The sequence below is a fragment of the Strix uralensis genome, chromosome 37 (genome assembly GCF_047716275.1).
Source record: "Strix uralensis isolate ZFMK-TIS-50842 chromosome 37, bStrUra1, whole genome shotgun sequence".
NCBI classification, from domain to species: Eukaryota; Metazoa; Chordata; class Aves; order Strigiformes; family Strigidae; genus Strix; species Strix uralensis.
In genome coordinates, this window is record NC_134008.1 from 938,608 (window position 1) to 949,095 (window position 10,488).

At 48.5% G+C, this 10,488-nt stretch overlaps 1 protein-coding gene across 1 annotated transcript; it reads left to right on the forward strand.

Moving 5' to 3' along the window:
* The first annotated feature begins 402 nt into the window (after positions 1 to 402).
* On the forward strand, positions 403 to 4,096 carry LOC141937099 (olfactory receptor 14J1-like). The gene is made up of 2 exons (XM_074854502.1): positions 403 to 1,188; positions 3,956 to 4,096. Exons 1-2 carry the CDS (start codon positions 403 to 405, stop codon positions 4,094 to 4,096), a joined length of 927 nt encoding a protein of 308 aa, XP_074710603.1.
* Positions 4,097 to 10,488: the final 6,392 nt, after the last annotated feature.

Genomic DNA, 10,488 nt, shown 5'->3' on the forward strand with positions numbered 1-10,488 from the left:
CGCACTCCTCAGGTAGGACAGGGCAACAGGAGCAAAAGTAAGAAGAGCAAAGCCCCACAGCTCTGCTCTGCAGCCGGGGGCACTGGGAGGGACAAGGCTGAAATCTCTTGGATTTCAGGAGTGGAGTTAAACAGCGATCACTGCGGGTTCCTCTCTGCCTGTTGGGGCACCGCAGGACTGACTCCTGCAGAGCCCACAGCAGAATCCCTTTCCCCCCACTGCCCCCTCAGCCAGCAAACACCAGAGCTCCAGCCCAGGAGCTGCATGAAGGTCTTTATGGAAGGACAGAGTCTTGGGGATGGGGGTTCTGTCAGATATGGAGCAAGTTCTGCACAGTAAAGTCAGTCCTAACCCTGAACTGTGTTTTTCTCCTTGGACAGGCCCCATTCCCAGAGGAATTAGATGTCCAACAGCAGCTCCATCACCGAGTTCCTCCTCCTGATGTTTGCAGACACACGGGAGCTTCAGCTCTTGCACTTCTGGCTCTTCCTGGGCATCTACCTGGCTGCCCTCCTGGGCAACGGCCTCATCATCACCGCCATCGCCTGTGACCACCACCTGCACACCCCCATGTACTTCTTCCTCCTCAACCTCTCCCTCCTCGACCTGTGCTCCATCTCCACCACTCTCCCCAAAGCCATGGCCAATTCCCTCTGGGATACCAGGGACATCTCCTACTTGGGATGTGCCACACAACTCTTTTTTTTCTATTTCTGTGCTACAGCAGAGTTTTGTCTCCTCACCATCATGTCCTATGACCGCTATGTTGCCATCTGCAAACCCCTGCACTATGGGACCCTCCTGGGCAGCAGAGCTTGTGTCCACATGGCAGCAGCTGCCTGGGGCAGTGGGTTGCTCAATTCTCTCCTGCACACTGCCAGTACATTTTCACTGCCACTCTGCAAGGGCAATGTTATTGACCAGTTCTTCTGTGAAATCCCCCACATCCTCAAGCTCTCCCACTCACACTCCTACCTCAGGGAAGTTGGGTTTATCACGGTTAGTGCCTGTTTATTTTTTGGATGTTTTGTTTTCATTGTGGCTTCCTATGTGCAGATCTTCAGGGCCGTGCTGAGGATCCCCTCTGAGCAGGGACAGCACAAAGCCTTTTCCACGTGCCTCCCTCACCTGGCCGTTGTCTCCCTCTTTGTCAGCACTGCCATGTTTGCCCACCTGATGCCCCCCTCTGTCTCCTCTGCAACCCTTCACCTGGTTATGTCATTTCTGTACTCAATTGTGCCTCCAGCTTTGAACCCCCTCATCTACAGCATGAGGAACAGGGAGATCAAGGATGCCCTGAGAAAACTGACCCAATGGATTTAGTTTCACTGACAGGAACCTGCCTGCCATCACTTCACATTTCCTAGGGTTTATCTTAGGTCGGGGATATGCTTTTTTCCCTTTTAATAATCCTACATATAGAGTATTTTCTTCACTTATACAACTTCTCTTGAAGCTTTATCTGGTTGTGTCTGCCTCTTAAACTGCACTGTGTCAGATGGGACCCACCCAATAGCAGCTCTTCAATGACAGGGGATCTCCTGGGTGCAGTGCCTGAAGGCTAGGCTCTTCCTCCAGTTTGGTTGCCAATATAATGTCTAAGGAATTGGTCTTTTAATAAGTCTTTTCTGCTTATGTTCTCCCTGTGTATGCGGTTAAGCTCACAGTACCATTGTGTTCCACTGGACAAAAAGTTCTCTTTAAAGTCTCTCTTCTTGGTGTAAGATGGTGCATGAGCTCCCCACTATGTCCTCAGGCTGCTTCACGTATGTCTGGACTCATGCAATATAGCCGTCTTTATGGAAATGAATTTGGTCAGGAGAGGATGAGGATTCACCAGGTTCCCTGGGGTGGGAGTGAATGAAGACACACAAAGTGAAACACCCCCAGAGTTGAGGTCCCCCAAAAAGCCAAGCACTGAATCAAGGTATATACAAGCAAGGACTCTGCAATGACATGGGAGTCAGTGTAGACCCAGTGCTCATGGGAAAGGGAGACTGGAGAGATGCAGGAGCAGCCTGAGGAAAACCAGGGCCAGGACTCTTGTGCTGTTATGGGGAGTAGAGCTGGTGGAGGAAGAGAAGGGTGTAAATGCTGTCGGGGTTAGGGACAACCTACAATATGAATGCAGCAGATCTAGAGATTGACTGACCTCTGTTTCCTCTTGCCGTTTTGGCCAGCACCAGCCCTGGCACTGGAAGGAAGGCTGACCCCCCCTGTCTGACCTCCAGGAGCTGCTGTGCCCTTCAGAGGAGCTGGAGCTGTGGTTGAGTGCCTAGAGTGCTGCTGCACCCTGTGGTGGGCACTGCTGTGGTGCCAGGGGAGGTGGGAAGGTCAGGGGCTGGGGCTGGGCTGGGTTGGAAAAGTCCTAGAAGAGGAAATGCCAGGGTAGAGCAAAGCTGTGTGAGTGTGCAGGGTAAGGGCACACGTCAGGATGCTCACAATGCAGAGCCAGGTGACACAAGGAAGGAAGCAAGGCACGAAAGGTGCAGAAGAAAGGGGGTCTGTCTGTGCCACGTTCCCTGGATACTCTGGGGAATCTGCCCCGAAAAATTTGTCCCAGATCAGCCCCACACACGGCCATTTCCATCTCTGGCCATGCACCCCAACCCTGATGAGTGACCTTTGCTGCATGATGTCATGACCCAGACTGGGGGCCCAGAGATTTGTAAGTGTTCTGTGATCCCCTCGGGTTAAACTATCCTGAAATGACACCAACCAACCAGTTAAAATGTTTTATTTGTGGTAGAAATAGCTTAGACTTGGAAAAGGATAATAAGCAGTGTGGTCTCTTTGTCACATCCCGCTCAGACGAGGGAGACAAGTGACTCAGATTTGTAAATCCCCAATGGAGCAGACAACAGTGAGACAATTCTCAAAGTCCAGACATTTAGTAATGTCCCACAATGTACTAATTGGATACACAATAATTGCCTAAGTATATAACGAATATATATATGGCAAGCAATACAGTATGCCTTGCATTGCTTAATGGTAGGGAAGGAAAAGGGGAAAAAGGAAAGGAGGGAGATGGAGAGAACAGAGAAATAGAGATCGCCAGTCTGGGTTCCTGCATCAATCCCACCAGTGAGGGTTCCAGGAGGCATCCATCTTCTTCACTTCACTCTCCGGACCCCTCCCCAACTTTTGCCCTCCCCCCAATTTATACCCACTCTCCTTGGCTCTGTCCCCTAGGTCGACCCACATACCTACGTATCCCATGTATGGGGAGGGGTAAGATGTTTCATGGGATGATGCAATTAGCATGATCTCGTTAGTCTTCATTAGCATATTGAGGGGTGTTAATTTTAATATGCATTTCAGGGATAATAAAACAAAGTTCATTCACCAGACAGATGACCCTTGAAACTTGACCAGGTGCCCCAGAGCAGAGCCGTCCTGTCTCCACAGGGCTCCCCCCTCCAGATGCATCTTGTGTTATTGGGGCAGCCTTATCAGCTTCGACCTCCACACCATCCACCCTGTGACTATAGTTTCGTTACTTCGACTGTTCAAGACATTCCTTAGCTCGCAGGGCCTCCACTCCCCCCACTATCCTTTATCTCTTTCTCAGGCTGTTTTTCTCACTCTTTGTTTTTCACAGGCCTGTTTCTTTCAGGACCTGTTTTTACAAGTTGTCTCTCACGCTCATGCACACGGCCAATACATTTTCACTACTACTCTGCCAAGGCAATGTTCTGCACCAGTTCTTCTGCGAAATCCCCCACATCCTCAAGCTCTCCTGCTCACACTCCTACCTCAGGGACGTTGGGATTATCATGGTTAGTGTCTCTTTAGCTTTTGGATATTTTGTTTTCATTGTGGTGTCCTATGTGCAGATCTTCAGGGCCGTGTTGAGGATCCCCTCTGAGCAGGGACGGCACAAATCCTTTTCCACATGCCTCCCTCACCTGGCCGTGGTCTCTCTGTTTGTCAGCACTTATCTTTTGTCTAGCTGAAGCCCCCCTCTACCTCCTCCCCAACCCTGGGCCTGGTGGTGTCATTTCTGTACGCAGTAGTGCCTCCAGCATTGAACCCCCTCATCTACAGCATGAGGAACCAGGACCTCAAAGATGCCCTGAGGAAACTGATTTAATGGCTGTTCCTCAATAAGCTTTCAATCACTCTCTGCAAATGGCTGTCAGGGCATCTTATTTCAAGTTTATAGTTGTTGTTGTTGCTATTGTTATTATTATTGTATATTCATTAGTATTTTCTTCTCATTATAATTATCATTATCATCGGTGTCCTTACAATTTTGTGGTAATCTGTTGTTATTTTGTTTCTACCCAAAAATTTGCATTCAACTCACTACTAGTGAAGAATTTACCTCCTCGGTCTCACCTGGTGCCTGTACACATGTACCACTAACTCTGGGTCTAGTTTCCCTCACCCCATCTCTGGAATAATACAGTATCTCCCCAATGCAGTGCCCCAGAGCTGGGTTCCTTTCCCAAAGCTGATGCCAAGAACTGCATGAGCAACTGCTCCCAACAAGGTCCCCTTCCTCCATGAATCCAAGAGAAAAGAAGTCAGTGATGTCACACTGTGGCCTATTTGGCACCAAGGGTTGGATTTAAGACTAACTGTGTTCTAATGAGAGTTTAGATTGTGAATTGACCATTCACCATGAGGCGAGTCTACCTCAGGTGGATACATGAGGTCCATATCCAGAGCTGTCCCACACGTGACATGTAGTTGATGTCCTTAAGGAGGGGAGTCTGGAGCTGCCTGGAGAGCCCAGGGGATCTGCAGGGACCGTGTGTTCCTGAGGTGGTCAGTGACTGGAGCCCCACAAAATGAGAAAACTGGAAAGGTCCCTAACACACCCTTGGCTGGACTCAAACAGCATTTTGTCCTAAGGAACAGCCTCATCCCAGCTTCATTCCATGGTCCATAAACTGTGAGACAAACCCTGCAGTAAAAGTGGAAGGTTTGTGAGTGAGGGTGGTAACTGAAATGACCTGCAGTGCATATTTTTGTCTGGCTCTTGCAATGCTCAGAACCAACTGAACTCTGAAGGAAAGTGAATCTGGACTTGATTACAGAAAACACATTTAAAACACTTTCTTACTTTGCCGATTGGAGCAACAAAATTATTGTTAGTGTTTCCCTGTGTAAAGGCAGTATGGGAAGTGCAGGGAATATAATAGACCATGCAGCTTGAGATAACAAATATGTTAAGGAGGAAAAGGGTGTTAAAAAGCTCCACAAGTGAGTGATTAAACAAGGGAAATGCCCTTGGAGGTTCCACTCTTTTAAATTAGCTGATCCCACCTCTCCAGCCTGTGATGTGTATGTTAGTCATTGCAAATGGGAAAACAAAAAAGCCAGTAAAAAAGGAAGCTTGTGCCATTGGAACCCTGTGGTGTGCCTGATGTCATTCGCAGGATCTCCTGAGAGAAACAGATGAGAAGGTAAAGCATGTACAAAACGACATCCAGAAATTGAAGGAGAAGGAATTTCCCAAATTAAGAGAACCATATTGATCAAAAGAGAAAGACCTTAGGGTCGACAGATACAGACTCTGGTTACAAACTAAATAGCTGGAGGTGGAATTTGGAGAAGTACAAGATTTAGAAACGAAACTAAAGGTTGTAGAAAATGAGCTCGAGAAAGCAGGAACAGCAGCTCAGTTTCTAACAGAGCAGCATATAGTCACTAACAGAAGTGACAATAAATACAATGCATTCCCTGCAGTGTGGGAACTCAAGAGTAAATCTTGGTCAAGATCCATAGGTTCTACTGGGAAGGCCCACTTTCCTGAGGGCTGGCGCTATGGCACTGCTAATCTCCAAAAGCAGCCTGTGTGGCTTGCACCTTGCTCTGTTCCCCTTCGGCAGATATGGGGATAGTGTAAGTCTTCCGTGAGTGCCAGGGCCTGCAAACATGAGGCTTCTTCCAGTTGTCTGAAGAAGGTCTCATCTACTTCCTCTTCCTGATCAGGAGGTCTGGAGCAGACATCCACCCACCACAGCATTGCCCATGTTGTTCTTCCCTCTCATGTTGACCACTCAGCTCTCAGCTGACTCCTCATCCATCTCCAGACACAGCTCCAGGCATTGTTGATGCTCTCTTCCATAAAGGACAATTTCATCTCTGGGTCAAGACCTATGGCTATATCAGAACCAGATGCCCAAGACCCCACAATTTCTGCAGGAAGTGATTTGGGCCACCTTACTCCTCCAGTAGCTACTTGCAGACCCTCTGGACCCTCTGAACCTCTCATGAAGTTTAACAAGGCCAACTGCATCATCCTGTATATGGGACAGGACAATGACATGTACAAATACAGGCTGTGCAATGAGTGGATTGGGAGCAGCCCTGCAGAGAAGGACTTGGGGGTACTAGTGGATGGAAAACTGACTATGATCCAGCAGTGTGCAGTCTCACAGACCTGAAAGCCAACCGTGTTCTGGGCTGCATCAAGAGAAGTGTGGTCAGCAGGTAGAGGGAGGGGATTCTCCCCCTCTATTCTGCTTTCATGAGACCCCATCTGCAGTGCCGTGTCCAGCTCAGGAGGCACCAGTATTAGAAGTACATAGATATGTTCAAGCATTTTTAGAGGAGACCACGAGGATGATTGGGAGCTGGAGCACCTCCCCTGTGAGGACAGGCTGATAGAGCTGGGGTTGTTCAGCCCAGAGAAGAGAAGGCTCTGGGGAGACCTTCCAGTGCTTAAAGGGGGCCTAAAGGAAAGCTGGGGAAGCACTTTTTATCAGGGAGTGTAGGGACAGGACAAGGGGTAAAGGTTTTAAACTGCAGTAGGAGAGCTTTAGATTAGATATAAGGAAAAAATTCTTTAGTCTGTGTGTGGGGAGGCACTGATAGACATTGCCCGGAGAAGTTGTGTATGCCCCCTCCCTGGAATTCTCTAGGCAACCTGTTCCACAGTCTCAGCACCGTCACCCTAAAACTTTTCTTCCTTAAGGTCAGGTCAGCTTGGACACTCTTCCCTGATGGAAGGCTCTCTGGGGGCAAGGATATCCCCAGAGAAGACCAAAAAAGAAACTCAGTGCTTCCAGTGGGAAATAAATGACCAAGAGAAACCTATTTCTGAATGCACCAGCTCGGGGAAAGTTTCTCCATTGCTGGGGCAGCTGGAGAAGCCTGAGGAGCATCTGGGACAGGAGTATTTTCCTGGGAGAGGGGGGCTGGCACAGAGGGGCTTGCTGGGTGTGGGCAATAAGGTTGCCTCGGAGACAGGAGCAGGGGAAACAGGGAGACACTGGCCTCTGGCTCCTCACGCCATGGCTGGCCCTCAGCCATGGGGCTGATGGGGAGGCTGACACACCTCTCATTTCTTCCTTTGTTCCCCACACTTGGATGGACTTCAGAAAACATCCATGAGCCTGGAGGATGCACAAACCTCCTGCGCTGTGGTCCCATCACTGCAGGGGAAGCAGAAGGGTTTGTGGGACACATGGGAGTGCAGGGAGAGAGAGGTGGGTGTGTGGCACTGTGTGTGTAAAAGACCAGAAGAAGATGGGAAGTAGTAGGGGGTGGGAGTGCCTCACAGTGAGGTGAAATATGTTGAGTTTTGATTTTGGTGGAGCAGAAGAAGGAGAATGTGCAGTTCAGTGATGGGACATTGGGTTCAATAGAGGATTCAAGTGAGGCTGGGACTGGGACATCTATAGGCTACTGAGGAGCATTAACAGGCCTTTGGAAGAAGCTGCACGGGTTATGGGGATCTAAAAGACATTGTTAGACCACAGAAAATGACAGTTTTGTGTTTGAAGAAATAGTGAGGACAGAGTCATCAGTAAATGTTGGGACAGCATGGGGTCAGAATTAGGTGGGGAATCAGGGGTGGTGGTTAAAATCTGCAGAGAAACAGGCAGAGGCATAGGAAAGTGTGGGACAGCCTGTGGTGGGGATGGCCCCTTGGCTGAGGCTCATCCCCCCAACAGAACTGAAGTCCTTGTCCTTTCGACTATGGCTGCTGTCTCTTCCAGTGAGGACCCTGAGAGGACAACAGTTCCTACAGCCACAGAGCTTTGTTGCCTCCTCCCCACCCTCCACAGAGCCTGGGGGGAGTCCTACTGCAGTCCTACTGCATCACACCCCCCCTGCATCTCACTACCCCCAGAAAGAGCCCTGAGCATCCCAGGAGGGAAAGGATCCCCGTTCCCAGGGTGTCAGGGCTTGACCATCATGTTGACGAAACACATCAAGGCCTTTCACAGTCCCCTGAACATTTGATTTTCAACCCGTAAGCAGTGCCTCTGACTTCCTGCTTCCCCAGCCCCCAGGGACAGGAACCTTGTCTCCTCATTCCCTCTCTGGCCTCTTCAGTCATGGCCCTCTCTGGGGATCACTAACACCCTCAGAAACTTCAAGGTTTGCTGCTATCACTTCTGTAGAGGCCACTTCAATCCCTTTTCTGGACCTGCAGTTCAGGAACTCGGCACCAGAGGGCTCATTAACACACAAATCCCCTGACAAGCCAAGTCTCTGGGAAGAACTTAATTCCTCACTTCTGAAGTGGTTAATTTGAGAGGTTTCAGGTGTGCAGTCAAAATGAAAAGTTTTCAGTCCTACATGTCAATAAGAATCAATTTCTTCTTTTTAAACTACTCCTTGTTTTCCTGCTCACACATTAAGTGACATCAGCAAACTCCAATGGATATTGATCCTGAGCATCTCCTGATAGAGGCTGAATATGTCGGGAAGCCAAGACCCTCTATGTCAGACACTCTGTGGGCAATCTTTGTCCCTACCTCCAACTCCACATCTCTCTCATTAATCCCCTGGGACTTCCAGCACCTTTTTTCAATGTGAACTTTTGCCATGACAAGCTGTAACTGCATCTCTCTGCCCATTGACACCAACTCCCACCTGCTGTACTTGGAAATCGAGCTGCACACAGACGCAGAATGATGTTTAATTGCCAAAAAGCTAAATCAGTGGAAAGCAAGTTTCAATAAACAATAAAATACACTCCTCTGCTGTTATTAAGTTCACCTTTCCTCCTCTGAAGGCCACTTTCCACACTGGAGATGTCTTTAGACCAAAGCACTGTTTGTTGAGATCCCAAGAACCATGAAAGCACCCCCTGCCCCAGACTCTGTCCATATTCACTCACACCCCGACGTCACGAGCTGCCTCGATTCACAGAGGGAAGAAAAGAGAAAAAATAAATTAAATGCTCTTCTATAAAGAATGAATTCTGCACTAATCCCAGTGTTTCTGGGTTATAGGAGTATCTCCAAGCAGGCTCTGCAGCATCTAGACCCCCTCATTCCTCATCCTCCTCCAGCGCTGGACAGTTTGGGTGCAATTCTCCAGACTTTTCTACTCAAGGGAGAGAAACGTGTTGTCTCATCCAAGATGCTTTTGCCCACCCTGCCTGTCCACCAGCTCCTGCTCCACAAATTCTCCCACCAGCCCAGGGTCACATTTCCCAGTCCCATGTCGGGGCTTCAGGTCCCCCGCGTATCTCAGAGGCAGTGGACACCATTTTGTGGGCATCTGCATCAACCCCTTGTGCTGGGTTTGTGTGTGTGGTGGGGTTTTGGTCAGGGGGAGGGGGGGGAGGTTACGTGGTGGTCCCTGTGAGAAGCTTCTCAAAGCTCTCCCAGCTCCAAGTTGGACCCTCCTTTGGTGAAGGCCGAGCCAATTAGCGATGGTGGTAGTGCCTCTGTAGGCTGCACAACTGTTTCTCATTGCACATTACACACTTCACAACTGTTTCCCTCACACATTGCAGGCCACACAGCAGTTTCCCTCACACATTGTAGAGCTCACAACTGTTTCTCATCACACCCAAGGGCACGTAGTACATATTATTTTCCTTACAAGTGTTTCTCATCAAACCCAAGGACAGATTAGCCACATCAGCTCACTCAGTCTGTTCTTCAAACCATCAATGATAATTAGAAAGAAACTTCTATTCAGGAGCTACAGTCCTTGAAGAAGAGAAACATCTTGGTACAGGGAAGCTCTTTAAAATAGTTGAACGTAAATTAGTTTAATTGGAGATTGGAGTGTCCTTTGGAAGAACTATATTAATAGTAAAAATCCCACTCGGTGCTTCGCAGACCCCTGCCCAAATAAAACCCTCAGCCCTTGGAGCGTGCACAGAAAATTAAAAACTCAGTGTAAACTTTAAATTGAAGTGAGCATGTTACTGACCAATGAGGGGTAGAAGTGATAAGTAACTAATCAATAATCACTGTAGTAATTACATAATCATGTAGTTTGAAGTGTATAAATATTTTGAAGTTCTTTCTTGTGGGGAAGAAGGGAGGGGAGGTGTTTTTAAGATACTGTAACATTTCACATTGATGTTAAATGTCGTTATCACTAGAATTTTGAATTAAAGTGACTTTTTTCTTCCCCTAACATTCCCATCTTTTTACCTGTGACCATAATGGTTGAGTGACCCCTCCTTCTCCTTATCTCCATTCCTGAGCCTTTTTTTGATTCATTTTTCTCCTTCCCAGTGCTGGCGGGGAAGGGGGAAGTGAGCGGCTGCGTGAGGCT